General features: G+C 36.7%; 1 protein-coding gene across 1 annotated transcript in view; it reads left to right on the forward strand.

Annotated features, from left to right (window-relative positions):
• LOC115438332 (phospholipid-transporting ATPase ABCA1) overlaps positions 1–24,543 on the forward strand; it is a 419,337-nt gene that overhangs the window by 278,534 nt on the left and 116,260 nt on the right. The window contains exons 35-36 of the mRNA XM_030161907.1: positions 9,628–9,702; positions 19,509–19,678. Of these exons, the coding sequence (XP_030017767.1) occupies positions 9,628–9,702; positions 19,509–19,678 (245 nt within the window). The remainder of the gene's footprint in view (positions 1–9,627; positions 9,703–19,508; positions 19,679–24,543) is intronic.

The following is a 24,543-nucleotide window of genomic DNA, read 5'->3' on the forward strand; positions in this document are numbered from 1 at the left end:
AAAGAAAGCTCAGGAGAGAGGCAGTTAAATTCCTAAAATGTATTTTGTGGAGTGTCCATGGCAACTGGCAACGGTTGTGCTTTGCTTTGAATAAATGTAGGAATGTGGGTCTGCACTGAACTGAGAGAACATGAACAAACACACGGACACTCATACAAACCTACAAACCTCTGGCTTTTATTTCTATTTAAACACCTCACCTACAGATGGGTGGCAGTTTAAAGCAAAAACTTGATATAGTACATGAAGACGGTTCCTCCATCGATAGAGCACAAGAGGTCACTTGTATGTGTGTACGTACATTATACTGAATTTTTCCAACAATGGTAACATCTAGACTTTAATTCAACATAGGAACATGTTTCATATGGTTGTGATATATAATAAATAAAATAAAGTAAGGAGGGAACCAAGAATTAAACTAGTAGATTACCTCATCTGTTACGTCAACATCATGAACTACATCTCTTATTAAGACTTTTAGAGACAAAAATGATATACTGTATGTATGGGTGCTTCTATGAAACTGGGTTCATTTTGGTATCTGGGACTTTTCCAGCTTTTTAGACCCGATAATAAAAAACAAGTTTAGACATATTTCCCTCCAGGATGTACCTAATGATGACCTCAGATAAATGCAAAAAAAATTCTACTCTTGCTCTGAGCCATCCCAAAATTAACCCATGAAGACCCAAACATCCACTGTCGACCAAAACCATCTACTGATCTACACTGTTTAATACCTTCTGATCCACTAATCCTATCAATCCATGTAAATAATTGGTTTGAAATACAGTTTATTATCTTTTCATGGTCATCAGATATGACCCATTTGGACGTTCAGAGGCTCCTTAGTGAACTTGGAAACAACGTCATCTTCTACAACATTGATTCACCAATAAAACCTGTAGAGTTTGATCAATGACGGTGGATGGACACTTAGTTTATGTTCAGCTGATGATATATTTGCTGAAAAACTCACCTTTTCTTCATTTTTTTTCTGATATAACAACTTTCCACCTTTAATCTAAGCTTTTATGAACATCTTCTTAATCAGTGAATAAAATATAAGAAAGTACCTGTTTTTCACTAAAAAAGCATAAAATACAGAGTATAATATTGCATTAAATGGCAATAAATCACTTAAGAAAGGTTAAGTAGAGAGAAAAATTCATATGGGAACTACCACAGCAGTCACACTGGGTCTTTATGGGTTAATACATTTTTAATAAAATATTGGGGCCAAAAATAGTACCAAAATTTGGACAAGAAAAGCTGCCTTAGTGTTAGTGTATTTGAATTGGAACACATGGCTTAAAATGATCTTATATACTGCTATAAATAAAGACACTTTGTTAAATGTGAAGATCCTAGTGGTTTTTCAAATCCAGACATGTGGGTTTTTCATGAATCGGCAGTCTCATTCCAGGTTTCGTGTGTAACCCATTGTGTCCACTTGCGTTACACACAAAACCTGCCCATTTAAACACAAATAAATTGTTAGCAATTTTGCAACAGCGGACATTTTTGTGAAACACTCTGCCTTGTATAATTAGTTTGATTCCCAAAATGTACCTGTGAGAGAAAAAAGACATATTTTCATGTCCTTTTTACCGTGTTACATGCAGACTTTTGTATAAAATATAATATAATAAAATATATCTGAAAAATAGTTTCTCAGTAAATGTTTATTTTTCAAATAGACCCAAAGTGCTTCCAAATTTGCTTCATAACATTAGTCTACATCTGGTGTGAAGTTTTAGCCCCGTTGTCTTGTTTTTAGGGACCAGTTTCGTAGAAGCTCCCATTTAGGTACTGTCCACACCAAAGATTCATAATGAGACCAGCTGTAAGATGCAACTACTTTTAATGTGGTGCTGATTTTACTGAGATGAGACTGAAGAAAACCTTTGTATTATTATCTGTTGTACTACCCAACCATGTTTGAACACTTTTTGGGAGTGACAACAGGAATGTACAAGCTGGTCACCCACAACTTAAATGTTAAACACAACACTAGAACTTTTTCTTACAATATAGTGTGCATTAACTCATGTGGAAAAGCAAAACGCAGCTACCTAAAGGAACATAAAACTTTAATGGAAATGCACCTGGTTTTTCCATAAGTGTCGAATTGCAGGCGACACCATTAACTAATGCCATCAACTCAACTTGCCGCCACTTTATTCAACTTGACTTTTGACACCAGGACATGCATTCCACTGTAGGTATAGGACTCCCTTAGCATGGCTGTTCATCATAGTGGTGCAGCATAAACTATTGTAATGTTATCTTCAGCCATGAGGAGACATCAAACTTAAACCTTTAACCCTTTCTTGCATAAATTATGAGAACCTTAGTCAAGCTTTTTTTTCCTGATTGTTTTTATTCCTCTTTAGGCATTAAAAAAATGCAATTGAATTTTTCTATGAAGCTATTTTTCATGGAGTTGCAAAAATGTCCACTAAACTGGACACCATGCGTTTAATTTTTGAAGCAAAGAAACATGTACATTTACCGGTATTCTGTGTGAAAACTATGAAATAAAAACATTTTAATGCTGCTAATCTGATCTTTTCTCATATTTTAACATACTCTAATACTGGTCATTACTCACTTCATGGAGATAATATGCAAAAAAAACAAAACAAAACATTTTGTTTTTAATTACAGTCTAATAACAATAACAAGCAATTGATTTACACTCAAACATGTTAGATCAGGTTTATCTAGAACAGCAAAGTTACTGTAATGTTATCAATTGCATTGTATGGGATGATGCATAAGCATCCAGTGTGTTAGCTGATATGAAACTAAAACAACAAAATCCATGAATATACAAGAGAACAGCTGTAGAATAGCTGTCCACTGTAGTGACCACTATGCATGAAAGGGTTAATTTAAGTAAATAATGTTTGAAATACAAAATTATATTGGCATTTTTTTTTCAGATGGGAATTTGGTTTAGAATAAAGTCTGTGGTTGGTTTATGAAGACAGAACTTGGAACATGATGACACACATGCAGTGATGATTTTGGATTGTAATCTGCATGATTTCAGAAGGAACTAAAGATGATACTAGGAATATCTTATCGCACCTCATGGTCCCTAGCCTCTCACTGTGAAAATGCCCAAAAAGCCATGCAGAGTGGGACACATACTGTCAGTGGAAAAGCAGCAAATGTTGTAAAATGAAGCTGTCTCCTCATAAATCGGTGGTCTGAACCGGGTTTTTTTCTCCACTGCCATCTTCAAGCATCAAATAAGGAAAAATCTTTTGGAAGAACAGCCTTTCATTACTCCAGTCAAGTTCACAAACTTGCAGTGTCGCCATCAAGGAGGGCTGATTCAGTTCTGGAGGCACGTGGCAGATCAAGACCTTACCTAGGTTTTCTAACTAGGGAGTCTTTTTTCCTTTTATTCATCACCTGTCTTTTAGCGTCATACATTATCCACCACCTTGTCCCCACTTCGTTTCTCCCTCACAGCCTCTGTTTTGCATACACACACTCTCTCATTAACATTTCAAGTTCTGGACGTTCTAGCAGCTTTGAGATCAGCACATTGCTTTGCCCTGAGGCGTCTCCGCTCTCATCCCTACCCAGACTCCCTCTTCTGTCTCTTGGATCTGGACGCTAATGTGACTTTAATTCGTACAGCGGTGATGATGTAACCCTAATGGCCGGGCATTAGCCATCTCTGCTCTGCATTCCTTGTTATTAAAGTGCTACACCGTCCTTGGGAAATGTCTGGCTCTCTGCTGTTCTGCAGGCATTCTGATGTGAGATGGGAACGGGAAGAGAGTGTGTATTTTTGCACTCTGAGCCACCTGCCCAGACCGGGAAGTGTGCTTTAAAATTGGATTTAATTGCATTTCCTGTGTCTAACAGGTTGTGCTGCAAGAGATGACGGGAACAATAAGAACAAGAAGGTCCACCGGCTGAGAACTTTATAATTAAGCCAAAACAAATCTCAAATAGCAGAGTGTATAATGTAGGTGCTGTTTATGTTGGTGGTGGTGTTGAACTGTTTTTGCATCATACAATGTTTTTTTTTTTTTTTTAACAACTCAGAGGAATATGCCTTTATTGTATCCATCTGTGAATTTCTTCCTGCAAAGTTCTCACAGTAAAGCTGCAATGACGCCCTGGCTAGTAGATTACCTTTCTGATGCCTTCAGTTTGCATCTTGGATGTCACCATGTTGGTTTTTGAATCCAGAAGTGACCATATTTGGGCAAGAGGATAAAGCTGGTGAAGCATGTGTCAAGGGATGATTTGAGTCTCCAGATGATATGAGTTACATATGTTTATGTTTATGCATTTGGCAGACGCTTTTTTCCAAAGCGACTTACAGGGGAAAACCAATCAAATCACTCAATCAATCAAATTTTATTTATATAGCGCCAGATCACAAAAAAGTTATCTCATGACACTTTATATATAGAGTTGGTCAAAACCAGACTTTAAGCCAATTTACAGAAACCCAACAGAATCCTCCATATGCACATTTATCTCTGTTGGCCAAGTTTTACGACTCACTACGGCAACCTCGCAAGGACATATTATTGTTGTAGGAGTCAAATTATGTAAAAGTACATAGACTGGACTTTACCCTCAAGGAGTATCTTTCTAGCGATCAAAAGTGATTTCAAGAGTCAATTTATATGCTTACTTTGGGTTTATTTCACAGCTGACAGCCTATCCAGCTAACAAACGTTTTGATCTAAATCTGGGGGAAACTAAGCGATGGAGGGTAATCTCGGTACCACAGCGAGTCATTTGTCCTAGCCAGGTCGTAAAAGATGGCCGACAGAGATAAATACTTCTACGCATGCGCGACTCACATCGTCTGGAGACTCAAATCGTCCCTTGACAGCATGAATGGCGATAGGTGAAATTCACCAAGCTAATGCTACTGCTAACGTACTGAAAACACAGGACTCATTGCAAATATGTTAAACATAACCAGGTAATTTTAGTTTCTTGCTTAATCTTAACATGTAATGCCATCTTCATGTAATGTATAACGATGTTAATTAGCTGTTAGCAGCAGCTGGAAAAATTTGGAAGTGCAAAAAAAGTGTCAGTGAAGGAAACTCAACCTAAAGCTATTGCTAACTGAAACTGACCACGTTTATGTTAAACACCGCCATGTAATTTCAGCAACTGTGTTTGATAAAAGTGATGCCATCTTTGCATATGTAAGCGTGCTAATTAGCGAGCTATCTGATATAATAGCCTGCTAATTTGTCTGCACAGTGCAGTAACAGAACAATGCTAATGTTAGCTGATGTTGCCCAGTTAAGCACATAAAACCCAACATTAAATCCTAATATTAGCCCTAAAACTGAGAAATGTTTTGGTGTTTTTGTAAATTAATTGCCTATTAATACAGAGGGGCTAAATAAAGTATTTAGTATTTACTGAATTCCTCCCTGATTATCCATATAGTTCATCTTTATCTGAATTTCTTGAGAGAAGTTTAATGGTAGTCCATACAAGCCAGAGAGGTTTTTTATTTTTCATTTTTTTGGCATCCATCAGTCGTATTACACTTTCAGACATATTTGCATTGCTTTACTTTCAAGCTGCAGTTTCTGCCCCTTAATGTTAACATATACAGTTGTGCTTGGTATCAACTTTGCATAATGTATAAAGTAATGAGCAGGCTAGTTGGCAGGCAAATCTTGTAACGCTGCCATTCCCAAACTGAAGGCCGGGACCCAAAATGAGTTACAGAGCTGTTTTTATTGGGTTGTCAACTGTCTGATTAGAATACATCAGTATGAGATGAAATGCAGATTTATTTTAAGGAAGAAGAGAGTTCTCTGTGTGTATTTATTAAATGTTGACCTCAGAACCCACGAGAAATATAGAGAAGAGGCCTCAGATGTAGAAGACATAACAAGATGAAAACAAAGACAACAGTGAGAAAAATATGCAACAAGGAAAAATGACAAAAATGACCTAAAAGACACAGAGATGAAAATGATGTGAAATACAATAATTAGGTAAAAGACACAATAATTCAGAAATACTCTAAAAATAATTCCCATGTTTGTAATGCATGACTTTTGTAAATTTGAGTGACACAGAAATGGTATTTGTCTTTTAGGTATCGAGCTGAAAATGCTTCAGACGCGCTGATAGAATGCAATGATGATAGCATTAGGTGATGTAAATGTACACTCGCAGCCAAAATATATATTTTTTCGTATTACTGAGGTACACTGAAGAACAATTGAAACATTACATTGGTTTCAAAGACATTTAATGACAATCTGTGTCTTTTTGGCCATAATTGTGGTTCCCTATTTAATTCAGTACTAGTAATCTTCATGAAATACTTGTGGATCAAAAGTCTAAAGTAGTACAGTATTTTCTGAAGAGAGCTAAAACCTTTGAAGAATGTGTGGAATCTTTAGAATATAACTTGAGGAAATATTTTATTTTTCTGTTCCACAGGTTTGTTTTGTTTTTCCCATAGTTTTATTTTAACCAGATAAAATCCCATGGAGGTTGAGATCTCTTTTTCGAGGGTGACCTGGCCGAGAGGTCAAGCAGCACACACCATACCATAATAAAAACAGGTTCAAGGATCAGTGATAACAATAAATTAAAACATAAAAAACAGACAATAGTTTAGCAATGACACAAAATAATAACAACAGTTTGACAACATTTTTAAAGTCCAACGTAGTTTAGGTCACAAGCTGTTTTTTTAAAATGCAAGATCTGGTTCCACTGGTGCCACTTGCTCTCTCCATTCATTCCATTGCTTGCTTGACCACTGTTCTCCCTCCCTTGTTTACTGATGCTGTTTTCAGACCGGCCAGCCCAGTATCAGAGCCGATTCCCGCACAAGTTACACTTGGAACCGAAGTGCTTGCCTGTGAATGGCCTACGTTCATACCATTATGCGAACCCATAATGTGTCATCGACAGAGGGAGTTGCTTCGCTACCGAAAAAAAGGGAGATGTCTCATTGCTACTGTTTTGTCCCTCAACACTTACCGTACATGTAGAACTGATGCATGATGGGACAGGTTGGAGGAGAAAAACTACATGTCTGCAAGTGAAAGCGGCAATAAAGATGAAACAGAACTCTCAAAACATGGTTTTTATTTGATGTAACGCAGAACATTACAACTCAGTTTCTCGGCCATTTTCCACACACGTTTTCTTGGTTTGTTTATTTTTCCGCTTATGATTGGTCATGGTTCGCTTAGAAAAGCCAAGTTTTACTTGGTGCCCATCGGAAACCAAATTTCCAGTTCCAGAAAGTTCTGATTTCCAGTGTGAACACGTCGGCCTTTTCAAGATAAGGTGTGGGAACCGGGACTGGCATGGTTCTGTCGGCCTGAAAATGGCTTGAGTGGAGAGGTTTTTGAGAAAAATGCCGTGTTTCCACTATGTGGTCTCGACTCAACTTGACTTGGCCTTTTTGCGTTTCCATTACGAAAAAGGACCTGGAATCTGGTACCCGGTACTAGTTTTTTGGTATCATCTCCGCTGAGGTTCCAAGATTGGGGACCAGATACTAAAATGTGACGTGTAAACACTGCAGACCACTGATTGGTCAGAGAGTTGTCTACGTGACCCGCCATTTTACAAAAAACAGATGCGGAAGTTTACAGTAAAAACAGTGGTAAGTTAATCCACATGATTACAACCTGCAGAACTACACCATTCAGGCAGGAGATTCAGTCTTTGGTGGCCGACATAAAAATTCAGCATGAGCTTGATGAGACAACACACAACGAGCAAGTTTATCAGCGACTCTGTGAGCAGATGACATGGAAGTAGCGTACCACATTGCTATGACAACCAGGTACTGTAAAGTCGGTAGTATCCTGTAATGGAAACGGTCTCCAGGAATAGTATCTGGTACCCAAGTCGAGTCGAGCCAGTTCCACAAAGTAGAAACGCTCCATCAGTGAAAGTGTAACCTACTTGCCTTATAGATATGTCCACACTGACTCCGATTTGATGCTGTGGTTGTTTCTTCTTGCACACACACACACACACACACACAGGTATAATATTAACAGAAGTGTGCAGGCCACTGTGGAATACCAACCAGAAAACTCAGCACACACTGGAGTGTCTTTATTGCTGCATGGTTAGCCGTGGCCTTGGCAGGTCCACCGGCCAAACCTGCGTTGTCATTGTCCTTGAGCAGGGAGGGGTTTGTCAAGGATTAGACCCAGGCAGCTGCTGGCCCACTTCTCAGCCTCCTCTAATCCTCACAGAGGCTGCCTATTGGCGCTGGCTGACGCCGCTGGCGCAGGAAAAACCAAATCGAAGTAAAACGCATATGTAAAAAATTGCTTTGCTTTGGCGGGGAGACGCTTTACGGACGAGAGCAGGAGTCTTGTTCTCAGCCCGCTGTATGAATAGGTAATGACTTGGAACAGAGGGGATGTTATTTAACACAAATAGTCCTGTCAGTGGAGATGGGGGCGTTATTTTTCCCCTCCTCTTTCACACTGTGATATGGAAAGAGATGAAGAGTTCCTGCTGAGTTACTGAAATGATGTGTAAACATTTTGTTGTACTAAAGAAGCGGACCGGATCTGTAACGAGGCACAAGACGCTGGGAATATTTTCTTAAAATGCCTGTAGATTTATGAAGTGTCACAATGTGGCGTAGGGTTGGCTGAGTGAAGAATTGTGGGACGGAAACTATGCAGACATGGTGTGATCTTTTCAGTATCAGTAGCTTTTCTGTTTCCTTCCAGACTCTTGTACATTTTGCTCTTTCAGTTCAGGCCGACACTTGCACCTGAGCACACGCTTACATTCTTCCGATGTCTCTCTTGATATTTCTTCTTTTATTTTCCCACCCCCACCCCCCTTCTCTCCCCCCTATCGTCACCCACACTTTTCCCCCTGCCAACATCTCCTCATTCCACGCCACATCCACCCTCCCTCCTCTGCAGTAGCCCCATGATGAAGGCGTCCAACAGGAGGTCCATTTGCATTTATATCACACGTGTAATGTGCTCAGCGCTCTTATGGCCGGGGTGAACAGCACGGCATCAACACGACACTTTGGAAACCACATGCCTGTCATCTCAAAGTTTCATCCCAAGCTTCATTTCACATGAAGCACGAGCGGAGCAGTACGGATTTTAAACGCAACCTGTCCACTTTAGCGTCTGTCTGCTGTTTTCATCTCCTCACCTCACTAGAACAGGTGCTCTGGCATTTCTGGAAATACTCGCATCTTTATCGGTGTATGAACACTTAGTGTATTTGTGCTGCTTAAAACTGATCGGTGTATTAGATAATTAGGCAAATGCTGTGTAACTCATGAATCTTTGTTTCATGTTCACTCTGCGCTGTCATGATTTCAATTATTTCACACTATTTAATAAAACAGAAACGTCAAAAGAGGGAAAAACTTGCCAGAAACCAAGCTAACTTGGGACTTTTTTTTTTTTTTTTTTTTACTCCTATGTCTGTGGCTCAGCAAACCCAAAAGTCTTAATTCCTGTCTCCCTCCTCCCTCCTTGATGTTTTGCATTTCAAAGAGTAGTGGTGGTTTTCCAAGTGTGTCCAATTAAGCCTCCAACTCAGATATTTTTTTTTTTTCTGTCTTGTTTTCCTCATCTTCATTAGGATAATGTGACTGATCAGATCCTCGAGAAAGCAGAGACTCTACTGAAGAAACTGGGAACCAAGGACAACCTAAAGGTATTATATTAATTGTCATGTGACCTCTTTGCTCTTTACTTCATATTAGTCCAAGTAAGATGAAGGTTTAATGATCTCAGAGGTACAATTAGACAGTTTGGGTTTTTTGGAGGGGAGAGATGCTGGTAGTGATTAAGAGAACCTAGACTCAGACAGAGGCAGTAAATGGGCTGACCAATCTATAAAAAGACCAGCCTGCTCATGTTTTTAGAAATTAACCAGGTAATGGCATGAGTTAGTGTGACACAAGTTTTTGACACTTTTTAGTGAATACTGCAACTTGAATCCTTCTTAATTTGTTTATGAATAACTAAATAAGTGAGATTGTGGGCTGGTATTGCAATCTATCAACAGATTTTTAATATTTAATTTATTAATATTTAATTTAAGTACAAATCTGACCTTGTGCATCCCTGAGAGTGATATCTAAATATCTTTAATATTTCACTACATAATGAATGAAACTTCTGTCTCACAGGAAGTTATAGTAAGCAGTAAGTTAAAGATATTTCAAAAAATTTAATAAAATCCAGTCAGCTGCTGAGCTGTGCCTCCCTTCCCTTTTTTTCATGATATGGCTTGGTCCAACTGGTGCTAGTAAATGCACCTCTGGCCCCAAAATAATACTATATATTTTTTGAATATGTGTTTTACTATTAAAATACAAAAGATAAAATCCTGAAATCTATTGTATGCAGTGTATTGATCCATGCCTGCACAGTGTTATATGGTTTGCAGCATTGAAATGATGGGGCCAAAAGATTTATTTTTACTTTTTATTTTTTTTTTATGCCCCCCTAAGCTCGTACGACCAGTATGAAACCATCCATAGACTGTATGTATGTGGACAGAGGAACTGTGACATTATCCATAGGTTTTGGAGCCTGTTTGTGATTTTACAGTTGTCATGTGGGATTTTTGATGTCGTAAGTGACTATATTTGGACAAAAGCGGGTGAACTACGAGAGCCTAAAGGGCCCCAAGGTGGCACAAACAGACATGCTGGCTGTACAACAAATATATGAATACACAGAGTTAACTAATGCTAGCTTACCAGGACGTTTTCCTGTCTTCTTCATTTGCTTTTTTTAACTGCATCAGGTCCACGTCAGACTTCTTGTATGAGTTTTCTGTGCAGATCATTACAGGCTGCAGGTATTTTTACATAATCAGCCTAATAACAGGATCAAACAGCATCCGGTCCCTTTAGATCAGGGGTGTTCAACTCATCTCAGTTCAGTGCCCACATACAGCCTAATATGATCTCAAGTGGGTCAGAAGGGTAATATAATAACAGTGAAAAAAGTTCAATTACATTATGAAAATGTTTACACATCCAAACTGTCCTTTAAAATTTTGAATAACATGAACAACCTCAAATTTGTCGAGAAAAAATAAGAGCAATTTTAATAGTATTATGCCAGATCACAGTGGATCTACAAATACACAAAACATTTAGTAACAGACAGAATATTGTTAAAATTTTACTTATTTAAAACATTTCATGTTCATATTTGTCTGGGTTATTCACATTTTTTGTTCATGTAATTGTACTTTTTTACACTAAAACGAAAAATTTGGAGTTGTCATTATTTATCGGTTATTATGATAGTATTTTACTGGTTTGACCCACTTTAGATCAAATTGGTCTGTATGTGGCCCCTGAACTAAAATGATTTTAGCATCCTTGATTGTTAACATTCCAGTGTAATTTCTGCATTTGACAAATTCATCCCACAGGCTGGATTACAGCCTTTGGTGTGCTGTATGTTTGACCCCCCTGTTTTAGCCTGTACCTGATCTGCTCATGGGATCACTGTAATATTACGAGCATGTTCAATGACAGGCAAGTGTGTGTCAACGTGAGTGACAGCTATCTCTATCTAGTATTGTCCAGTGTTTCAGGTTCACTTTAATATGGTTGTCAAACTGTTTTCTTTAGAAGCATCCAGTTACCACAGGAAGGCAACACTTATACAATAAAAGCCCTGTTAAGAAATGATCAGTCTCTATTCACTGGAACACCAGAGGGTGTTTAACTCATAAAGACCAAATATACACCGGTGACCAAAATTATTTACTGCTGTAAACTGTTCTATACCTATTGATCCACTAATCCTATCAATACATGTAAATAATTGGTGTAAAATACAGTTTGTCATCTTTTCATGGTCATCAGACATGAGCCATCTGGACGTTCAGAGGCTCCGTAATGAACGCAGAAACACCGTCATCTTCAATAATATTGATTCACCAGTAAAACCCATGGATTTAATCAATGACAGTGAATGGAGACACTTGGTTGTTCATTTAATGGTATATTTTACTGAAAAAGTCACTTCTTTTTGAGTTTTCTTTGTTTTTTCTATAATAACCCTCAGATGTGATCTCAGCGTGATGATTGAAGTACATGATCAGTAAATTAAATATAGGAAAACACCTGATTTTCATTGAAAAAAATCAAAATACAGTGGATAATATTATAATAAATGGTGATAGATCACTTAAGAGAGGGTAAATAGAAAGAAAAAATAATTTGAGAACTGCCACAAAAGTAGTACTGGGTCTTTCTGAAATGGTTAAAGAAGTGTTGAGTTATTACAAAAACCAACATGCAGTAATTGATGAAACATGAATGAGTGTGGCTCAAAATGAGGCTAAATAGGATCATTTCTTCTTAATAAACAGAGGAAATTAGAAACAAAGCCCTCCGTTAAATACAGGTCTGGTACCAGATAAGATGCAGATAAAATAAAAACCCAAGCCACTATTTGCTACTCTTTCTTGCTTCTTTGTGCTTTTTTCCTCGAAGTCAGTAGATGCTAAATCACCACCACATGCTGTTTTTTTTTTTTTTTTTTTTTTACAGCAGTTCTTTTTTATCAGACTTCTTCAACATTGTTGTTTTTATCTCTATCCTATTTCCAAACTTTAGAATATGACAAGACCGTACAGGTTTACATGGCCAAGGGAGACCTACAGTCTCTCAGTTTCAGCTGGGAAACTAGAGTAGGAGGTCTGAACCAATTTATTTTTGGTCAAAATATTTGTAAACCACAAAACAGTACAGGTTCCATGTTTTTGGAAAAGAAGTATCAGAAATGTGTACTCAAAAAACAGCTGGGTGATATGGTCAAAAGATTAATACTTGATCTGTTTCAGTCTTGTGGAAGATTCACTTTTTTTTTTCTGGCTACACAAACTCTAGACTGATTGAAACAATTTTTTTTTTTAATCAAAATTATATACTTCACGTTATCAAATAGCAGTAATAATGTGCCAGAAAACATAGGGTTGGACAATTTAAAAGATAAGAATATGTAAGAATAAAATAAAGTTGGGGGATAAATGGAGAAACATATTTAAAGTAAATAATGACAGATGTTTTTGCAGTTTCACCAAAAGACAATTGAGTAATTCCATACTTTGCCGAGCCTTCTTTAAAATAGGAGTATTTTCCTTATTTTCCTGTTTTTAGATAAACATCCTTTCCATTCTTTCACTACAGAGTCCCATCAAGCGGTAACATGTGGACACATTTCGTGTTCAGCAGTCTCTGTCATATAAGCAGAGTAACTTATATTATACATATTTGAGTAGGTATTTATAAGCACTTTTGCATTATGTTTAACAAAATGTGGGGAGATAAAATTTTTAGGTGAAAAATGTCAAATTACGGTTCGGTAACACAATTTTTTAAGCTTTACGCAAACATTCAAAACATGTGGTTCTTGATAGAAATTGATATCAAGTAGGACAAAACCTTTTAGATATTATGTTTAACTATGCTGAAAATAAATTTTGGAGTAAAATATTGAAAAGTCTCTGTTTTACTGACATGAGAATGTGGTAACACGTGGATAGGTTGCCATAGTAACACGTGGACGACTCTTTACCATGGTATGCATCACCCAAAATGTATCAAAAGATCATTGCTTTCTGAAAGTTTCACTCAAATATCTGAATGTAAGTAACTTGAAAATTAAAAATTGGTATTTCTGTGGTAACATGTGGACAGGGCCTTTTAAGCAACTCACAAATGTTCAAACTCATAAATATCAATAATATTTACAAAATAACAAAAATCTAATACGTGAAACTAAACAATCATCTATTTAATCAACAGATTGAGTACATTTTCAAATGTTTCAGATATAATTTTTGGATTCGAGCTATGGCAATGGTGTAAAAAGTACAATCAATAAGATATGTTTTTTTTTTTAAAAGGATAACAGTTCCATAAAATAGAGATCTTTAGCTAAAAAATTAGCCCACGTGATAAATGATGTGTGCAAATTAACTTTTTCATGTTGATGTTCACTTTCTTTTGATCGGACCCGACAGCATTTGTAGTTGCTAAAATCATCAATTTCTACACAGGTCGATGTTAAATTTATCAAGTCGTCAAGAAAATTGACACCATTCTTTTAATGTTCAAGCTGTTTTCCAGCAGAGTTTTTATAATTAAATCCTAAAATCATACCCATAATACACTGTGGCCAGTAGATAAGATGCTTTCACTGTTTAGGCATCAATACCGTCTTAGAAGTATTGTTTTAGCACCAGTATATGAGTGCTTCTATGAAACTGGGTTTATTTTGCTACCTGGCATTTTGCCAGGTTTTTTAGACCCAATAATAAAAGAGAAATTTAGACATATTTCCCTCCAGGATGTCCCTAATGATGACCTCAGATAAATGCAAAAAAAATTCTACTCTTGCTCTGAGCCATCCCAAAATTAATGAATTTTTAATAAAATATTGGGGCTAAAAATGGGACCAAAACTGGGACAGGAAAAGCTACCTAGGTGTCAGTGCATTTGATCTGGGAAAACATGGCTGTAAATGGTTTTATATCCCACTATAAATAAAGACACTGTGTTAAATTTGTCGATTCTAGTGGTTTTTCTAATCCAGACATGGGTTTTTTATGAATCTCAGTCTCATTCCAGGTTTCACGTATAACTCATCAAGTCCACTTGTGTTACATGCGGAACCTGCCCATTTTAACACAAATAAATCGCAAGTGATTTTGCAGCGGTCATTTTTTAGAAACACTCTACCTTGCATAATTAGTCCGATTTCCAAAATGTACGTGTGAGAGAATAAAAAGATATTTGGAAAAATAGCAGCACGTAATTTTCGTGTCTTTTTCACTGTTACATGCGAATTTTGGATAAAAATAATATAAAAATGTGTTTTATCTGAAAAATAGTTTCTCTTTTATGTCAGTAAATATTTATTTTTAAAATAGACCTAAAGTTGCTTCATAACATTAGTCTACATCTGGTTTGAATTTTCAGCCCCATGCCCTGTTTTTAGGACCAGTTTCATCAAAGCACCCATATAGCAATACAGCCATACTCAACCTGAGCCATCATGCAGTGTTTCCTCACTTGTTTTTCATTCTTTCTGTACCACACTTAACAGACAAACCTGTCCTTTTCTCTACCTGTTATCATGAATACATTAAATGGTATTTTAGCCGCAGACCTTTAAGACAGTATAGGATGAAGGAGACTACAATAAGAGAAATATCAGTTGTTGTCGATCTGTGCGTGAGATCTAGAGTAGAAACAGTGTGAAGGAGGCGACTAATGCGTGCACTCACATCTGTGTGTATTGGCGTTTCTCCATATCCTCCTCTGTGATGCGGCGTTATGTTCGTCTGACACTCAAACACCATCCACTCTTAATTAGCGCTGCTCTATCAGCGGGGAGTCCTCCCTCCCTCCCACTCGCTTTCATCCATTCTTTTTCTTCTCTGCACCCCAGAAGCCACAGACTTAGAGAATCCCTTACATAAAGAAGAAAGAGTGTAAAAAATGGTTTTACTCAGTCTCTGCAGGTAGCCTCCTCTGCCACGTTGGAATACAGCAGTTACCGAATGCCTTTATCCACTATTAAATAAAAGAAATACATTCGTCAGCTCCGTTTCATATTCTTATGGAATAGTATGTTGCCCCAGAAATATTGGTGAAAGACACTAATTAGACCCTTCATCTCTGTGGGCCTTTTAGGCACCAAGTGGTCACAAAGTTATTTTATATCCTGTGGTTTTCAAGTTAATATTTTCTTGCTAATGTAGTGCATAATTTCACTTTAAGTCAAATGAAATAAAAGCACATATTTACAGAACAGGAGACAGTACATTCCTGGAGATGTAGTTTTAGTTTCAAGAATAATGAATAAACTTATTTGTGAATCAGAGTGTTTTTCAAGACATGAAGAGGAGTTGTAGTAGTAGTTATTCAGTAGGGGTGTAACGGTACACTTGTTTGTGCCAAACCTTCAATACGATATGTACTGGATGAATACATGTAGCCTATGTGAAGAACACAAACACTCGCCTTAAGTTTCCACATGAGCCTAAAAGTGGAATGCACACAGTACGAGCAGGGGGGCCGTAAGCAGAACCCATGTGCAATATTTGATATCCTACATCAGTGTTTTTTAACCTTTGGGTCACCTGAAATTTCATTCATTCATTTATTTATTTTTAATACAATAGTTTTTTTTTGTTTTGTTTTTTTCTAATGATTCAGTATATATTTCCGTGTAATTAAAACACCACTCACTTTTCCTCATAAAAATCAACTCCAAATAAAATGCAGGCTATAATATCTGAGAGGGCATCTGTTGATTGACCTGATCATGTGACCATGTGCCCATAGTTTAAGTTATTGTTTGTTCAGTATTAATTGTCAGCCTTGTAAATACAAGCTGGACTGACTGTACATATCCTGACCAAGGAAAATAACATTCTCACTTTATATATATATATATATATATGTATTATAATAATATACATTATATAGACTAAATGTCATCTAAAGTTAATGTTTATTTGCAACATAGTATAGAAAACTATTACATGATCAAAAAAATAATCATTTTATCAAAAAAAAGTCTCTGTTTTGAATGTCTGGGGTCGCCAGAAATTTGTGATGTGAAAACGTGGTCATGAGCGAAAAAATCTCGGGAACCACTGTTAGATGGACGTCTAAGCGGTCCACGCACCATACACACGCTGAAGGTGAACCAGTATGTCAGCTCAGAGCAGTGTCACAGGTACAAAGCCAGAGTCGGAAAACCCTCCATCTTCTCTAAGGTCTCCGATTTGGGAGTATTTCTAATTCCGTCAGTTATGTCAACGGAGGGAGACAAGTGGACGAAACAAGAGCAGTGTGCCGGCATTGTTTTGTGAAGATTGGTTATATTTCTGGTAACACATGCAATTTGTGAACGTGGTCTCCTTTCCATTATTTAGTTCTTGCATCATCATGTCTAAAACTGAAGATGCTCTAGGACCTAAGATCTCTGAAGTTTTTGGTTCGTGTCATTCAGGTTATTCACTTATTTTGTGAAAGGATAGTTTGTAAATGTAAAGATTTTCGTGATTTAATTTAACTTTTTTGCACTGAAACAAAGACATACATTTAGAGTTGTCATTATTTCTAGGCTATTTTTTAGATTATTTCACAGGTCCAACCCACCTGAGATCAAATTGGGCTGAATGTGGCCTCAGAACTAATATGACTGACACCCCTGGTCTACAGTGTACACAGTTTAATGTCTGTCAGAAACTGTGGTTAGCCTCAGCATTTGCAGTGGGTTGTACCATTTTTGCACCAAAGCTCATGTGAACAGATTTTAATTTAAATACAGAGGGGGAAAAAATATCCTTATTAGAGCAAACAGGGCATAAATAAGTGACCACTGTCTCTAATGTTTCGACAAAGTCATAGACATAAAACCCATATAGGATTTTTACATCGATTACAGTTTTAGTGCTTGATACTTTGGTAATACCCCAGCAGAATTTACAGCTCAGGATACATACCTTCTCAGAGTTAGATCTAGCCAAAAAGCAAGAAATAGTTTGACAAAGAGCCACCAGCAAAACGAGCATGAAACAAGGAAAAGAAATGAAAACAGACTCTTTAAGACTCTATCAGTCAGTTTTATAAGTTCTCCAAATGGTTATTGCATCTGACTTTGGATATTGCATACTGTATAAACTGAGGACATTTCCGTACATTTAGTGACTACATTTAGTGTTTGTAATCATCTCTTTATTTCCCCATTGTAAACTATCTGCTGAGAAAACACTGTAAATGAAGCTGCATGAACATGTTTTTGCAGTAAACAATAGTGATGATCAGTCCCTGTGTGGAGTAGATGGACTAGAGGGGTTCTCTATTTGATGTCCTGTTGTTTTTGTTTTTCAACGCTTCTCTGTCTTTTGGGTTTATTGGATGAGTAACCATAAACACATGGCAAACCAGTGATAACATTAGAGCTGTATGTCAGACTTTCTTTTCCATGTACAAACATAGGGGCAGCACCAAAGCACCCAAAGAAACAGAAAAAACTCAATTTAGTCTTTAAGTCTCTTAAGATACTACAGTATGTGAGTCAAAAAAAGTGTGTGCTTATTTGCGCAATTGGAATGGTGTGTTTCTTTCAGCTGTTTTCTAAGTATTTTAACAATATAGGTCCAAAATTATGTTTAAAAAAAAAGCATCGTTTTAGTGGAAAAAACAATAACAAGTAGTGCCAGGCACAACAAACCCCGCCCCTCACACATATTGTAGCTTATTTTGGCATCGATCCAGCTGATGTCATCATCTCTACGTATGTGCTGATGTCAGCATATCAATAGCCTCTATATATGTGCCAAGTTCAAAGTAAATTAAAACAAAATTGATGTTTTTATAGACCTTTGAAATTTCAGCCATTATAAGTAAATGGGAGAAAAAAAAAGATTTGAAAAAATTTATTAAAAAGTTGAACTTTGACCTACTGTTCCAAAAATGTAATGACATCTATTCCGGGTCACTGGCAATCTATAAACCCAATTTGGTATGAATTCAACCAATAGTTCTGCTGCAAGAGACATGTGAAATTTTACCCATTATAAGTAAATGGGAAAAAAAAATTCAAATTCATAAAAAATATGAACTTTGACCTACTTTTCCCAAAATGTACTCAGATCTATTCTGGGCCACTGGCAATCTATAAATCCCATTTGGTATGAATTCAACCCATCGTTTTGCTGCTAGAATGTTAGCAAAAACAAACAAACAAACCAAACCAAAAACAATACCCCTTTGCCTCCCCTTCAGGATGCGGGGTCATAATGTATTCACTGCACCAAAACCGAGTGTTACCCTGGTGACTGGTGGTATTTTAATGATTTTTATTAATCAATATCTGCAAAAATATGTTCTAAAACTACAGAATATCACATAATATAACATTTATTGTTGTCCAACATCAACACGCTGACTCCAAACACCTCCATCCAGTGAAGCACTAAGCTTTTTCCATTCCATCAGTTGTGGAGAAGCTTGTTTTTTCGGTGATGTGACATTCTTTCTGGGAACCATATTGACGGTAACAGCTCCTAACAACACCTGATTGCATCAGCTCGGCTGTCACTGCTCAACTGGCAGACACCGGCAATTATCTGTTTTTGAACGCTTCTTTAACCTCTTTGCTGTTTTGTCTTACAAAGTGGAACGCAGACACAAACATCTCAATGTATGTGACGCCCGTGGAAGAAGCTAAATCCTGATTGAAAATAAACTCAGCAATGTTATGTTTGAAAGCATTCAGGCTCTAATTTGCAGGCATCAGAACTTAACATTCATTTCTTTTCACTCCCTTGTCTTCTTTTTCTTCATTTGTGCATTAAATGGATCTCCATGGTGGTGCCGGTGGTAGTTGCTAGGAGACATGTGAAGCGAATGCAAAGCCTGTGCATGCTGTTCTCAGTGCCGCCGCTTGTCTGTACCTCTGCAGGTGTGGTTCTACAACCAGGCATGGCACGGCGTGGTGTCCTTCCTCAGCGTGGCCAACAATGCCGTCCTGAGGGGAACTCTGCCGGCAGGACACGATCCTCGTCAGTACGGCATCTCAGTCTCCAATCACCCCCTGAACCTGACCAAGGAGCAGCTGTCCTACATGGCACTGTAAGTCAGAGCAGGCGAACGGTAGGGGTTGATCCACTTTGCACAGGCGCCGCAGACAAAACGCCGAAGTGGAAAGTTTCTTGCTGTCATAATTATCTCTTTTGTTCTTTGTAGTTATCAGCTGGAAAAAAAGAGGGCAAAGAGGGCCTGGGAGATGTTAAATACCCGCAGTTTTTGGAATCAGATACTGGACACCACATACTGCACACATACAGCGGTGGAAAAAAGTTTTGGTTCACCCCATGAATTTGTAATACTCTATATGGACAAAAGTATTGGGACACATTGAATTGAGGTGTGCCTTTTCTAACGGGTCTGAGATACAAAACAATAATGACAAATGTCATAATATAGTTTTATATTGTCATAAATATCATTTCATTGTCTCAGAGATGGACTTCAGCAGATCAGCTTCCTATACGTATGTGACAATTACCAGGATAGACAGCCCAGCCAAAACTAATGTGGACCAATATGGATTTCACTCAGCAGGTCAGATCTTTCCCTTCGATAGTTACTGCAGTGATTAATATCTTATAATTAGCATCTTAAACAAACACAAAATGCTGAGTTTTGACAATCTAATTTTATACTCTAATTTATAAGCCCTTTTCAGAATTATTAATAATATTGCTCCGCCTTCATTAAAGAAGTGTATTCAACTTTGTTCTGAACAAACAACTCAGAGTTCTTGGTCCACGTCTCACAGAAACTGTAATCCCTAAAAGATGTTCTGCCTTTGCGCAGTCGGCCTTTTCTTTTAAAACCCTCAAATAATGGAAAAAGGCTGTCGGACAGTCTGAAGTTGTCTGTTGATCTGAATAGTTAATCACAAAACCTAAAAAAAGATATCCTCAATTCCCAACTGTACCAACATGAGATGCACTGACATGTTTTTAATATAGAGTGGTGTTATATATTCACCGATTTTTAATGTATGTTTAATGGTTGATGAATTAGGACAAATTGACTTTTTAAGCATGATTTGAAAACCTATCTTTTAGGAATGAAATATGATGAAATTGCATTTTTAGGAAACAATATGAACTCTGTGAAATTGAAATAAATATATAAGTTTTAACTATTATAATTATGAGCTAAGGTTAGATTTGTATTTCATGTAATGTAAATGTTCTATATTGTGTGTGCACTTGCCCGGGGACAGCAGATGGAAAGTAGCTTGTAGCTAACTCTGGTGCAAAGTATCTCTTCTCTTTGAGATGACTGTGTTTGTACGTTGTCCCTGACAAATAAACAATAAACTAAACTAATACACTATATGGACAAAAGTATTGGGGCATGATGAATTCAGGTGTTTCTTTTCTAATAGGGGTCTGGGATACAAAACATTAATGACAAATGTCATAATATAGTTTTATGGGGAGATTTTTCTTCCTGAGTGAGATGTAAAGAAAGTTAGGTGTGGCAGAAAATAATTATTTACAGTCAAAGCATGAAAAATATTTTAGAAATTTTGACGTAGAACATTTAAAATCATTGTCATGGATACAAAAAACTAAAATCAATGTTAAGAGAAATTAAGTTAAAAACATCTCTGAGGTATTTTGGAAGTAAAGATAATAATTTAAACCAAATGAGCCAATGCAATGATATTTATGACAATATAAAACTATCTTATGACATTTGTTTTTATTGTTTTGTGGCCCAGACCCCTGTTAGAAAGAAACACTTGAATTCAGCATGTCCCAATACTTTATATATATATATATATATATATATGTGTGTATATATATATATATATATATATATATATATATATATACATATCCTTTATTTTTGACAGATTTGACCTTTTTTAACAAACGATAAAATGGAAATGCAAAGACACAAGAAGAGCATCAACAAGCACAGACAGGGAAGTATCAGAACTTAAAGTACAACGGTAACGAAGTGGGTCAATGAGTCACAGTATTATCCCATCATGATAAGAGGGTTGAGTCAGCGTAGGTATTGTCCTTTTTCAGTCCATGTCATATTCAGATATATTCTCATGTTGCATCAGATCATGTTCACATGTGCGAAATGGTTCCTCTGCAACATTACTTTGCAAGCATTGAGATAGCATAGAATGTCCCAATACTTCTGTCCATATAGTTTTTAGTTATTAACTACTTAACTTGTAGTTTCCACCTGTCATTGAACAAATGAAGGAAACTGTGATGCATTATGGGATCCTGTCTATCATGCAGGTAGCACAAATAGCATCTTTGGTAGATTTTCTGATCTCCAACGTACTGCTGACTACTTTTGCCCACACAGCCACAGTGTTATCTAACAGTATCAGACTAGGTTTTAGATTTCCTGATGTTGCGTTAGGAGACAGCGAGGAGCGAGACTGATGGTGAGCAAAGAACAAAGCGAAAAGGCAGACGGAGAAGGACAGAACAATGGATTGGGAGACGTAGAAGCAGAGACAAAAGGAGAACAGATGAGAAAGAGACAATAAAATGGGAAGCGTAAGACAGATAGATAGATGAGGGATTTGTTAGAGTATGCACAGATTTGGAGGCCCTTGGGAGCCCCTTACGAGGAGATACCATTTTTTCTCATGCCTTATCCCAGGGCTGGCAAGAGAGCAGCTCCCCATGAGAGTCAGAGATTAATGACGTGCTAAATCACAACATACCGCCTCATAACATATGGATCTGCCTTCTCTGGGTATTGTGTAGTTTTGTGATTTTGAGCTGACGAGTACATCCCAGCATTATCTATTGTCGATATTTTACATTTTGCCAGCTCAGAGACCTTACATTATAAAATCATTCAGATGCTCATTACAATTCCATTTACAGCAGGGATTATGAGTGAAAAAATCAAGTGGCTATGACAGGAATTTTCTCTCTGGAGTTGTAACAGATTTATAAAAAGTGACACATCTGTAACAGTATTTGGGTGTTTAATATGCAAGTATCTACTAAAATGTAATCTAAACACAGGGTTCAGGACAGTTTGAGTTGAGTTTGTGCTGAATGTGAAGTGCAATGATGTAAAAGAGTTCCTAGAATCCCCCAAAATCCTGGAATTCTGTTGATATTTTGTTAGTATTTTTTTGTTTTGATTGATTCTCTAGTGTTTTCTTATTGTTGGTCTTCTCTTATAAATGAACGGTCGAGTAAAGATACTTACTTTTTATGATCCAAAAATGGTTAAACACTAAGAAATATACGTTTTAAATTTGAGAAACATAAAAAAAAAATACATGAATATCATATATGTAATCAAATCTACATTATTATACAGTTCATATGGTCTCATCTTGTGCACACATTTTATTGATCATTAAGTTAAACTAATTAACTTTTATGGAAATTGACCCAAGAAAATGTATTTTTCAAATCTATATAAAAATGAGCTACACATCTTCATGTCTGCAGAAGACATTGTACTGATAATAAACATAATTAACATCACAACCATGAGCTGTTAATTCTCAATAATATGAATTGTTCTGATGGTGACTATAAATGTATTCACACTCAAAGCAATTAGAGCTGAAAAATGGACTTTTGTGGAGGCTATTATTCTGCATGAAGTTCTCGTTTTGATGGTTTCATATTCTGGTTTCAGTCCCTTTTTATTGTTAATGTAAATGTATTGTAAATCCATTTTTAACACACCTAGGATCATATTGGTCCATGAACTGTCCATTATAATATAGATATTTTGCAAGACAAGCATTTTTCTCTTGTCCACATGTAAATGCAGGGTTGTTTTTTTCTGAAATTGAGTTTTTGTTTTGTTTTGTTTTTTTCTGTTTTGTTGTAAACATCTACCAAAGTGAAGGGAAACAGGGAAAACGAAAAGATTAGAAAACTATGACATCACACCCCAACATGTCCATGTCTGTTGTTGCTTTGTGTAATAAACACACATCAGAAACATCAAATATCTGCCATATAGGTGTATAAATCCATGTATGACAGGTAGTAAGTCAGCATGGACACATTTGGGATGGATAATCTGTCGAAGATATCCTAGGCTGGGTTGATTGGCATGAAAAATTCACTTCATGTTTAGTCAGGACACACATTAATTATAGTTATTGGATCATTATTAAAGATGTGGACCTAATGACTACTATTAGCCTATTGATCCCAACTAGGGTGAATACCTTTGGATGATATTACATTGTCGGTCACATTGTCTCACATAAGCATTTTCAGCATCACAATTGTTTAGTCATTGCTGGGGTTTTGTATTAGTAGTTAACTCTGGAAAATAAAGCTTACTTTAAGCCTTTTATTTATTTATTTATTTATTTATTTTATAAACTGTGATAATTTCACTAATACTGATGTTATTCTAAACCCTCTAAGACTTAAAAATAAAACACCAGGAACCAGAATGATCTAGTGATCTAAGATGCTTAACCATTTTTGATCCACTAATCCTATCAATACATGTCAATAACTGGTGTAAAATGCAGTTTGTCATCTTTTCATGGTCATCAGATATGACCCATCAGAGGCTCTGTAGTGAACATGGAAACACCATCATCTTCTACAACATTGATTCACTAGTAAAATCCATGGAGTTGGATCAGTGACAGTGGATGGAGACAATTGTTATGTTCAGTTAATAATAATGATATATTTTGCTTGAAAAAGTCAGTTTTTCCTCTTTCTTTATTATTTTACCATTTAGTAAATAGTAACCTAAGTTTACTTTGAGTTGTTATGAACATCTACGTCATTATCAAATTAAAAACAGAAAAATGCTAAATGTAGAGGACAATGTATGGTAAATGGTGATAAATCACTTAGGAAATATTACATGTAGAAAAATGTATTTAGACATGGAACAAAAATAGAATGTGTGTACAAGGATGGGTAAAATTCAGGGAT

The sequence above is a fragment of the Sphaeramia orbicularis genome, chromosome 18, assembly GCF_902148855.1.
Source record: "Sphaeramia orbicularis chromosome 18, fSphaOr1.1, whole genome shotgun sequence".
Taxonomy (NCBI): domain Eukaryota; kingdom Metazoa; phylum Chordata; class Actinopteri; order Kurtiformes; family Apogonidae; genus Sphaeramia; species Sphaeramia orbicularis.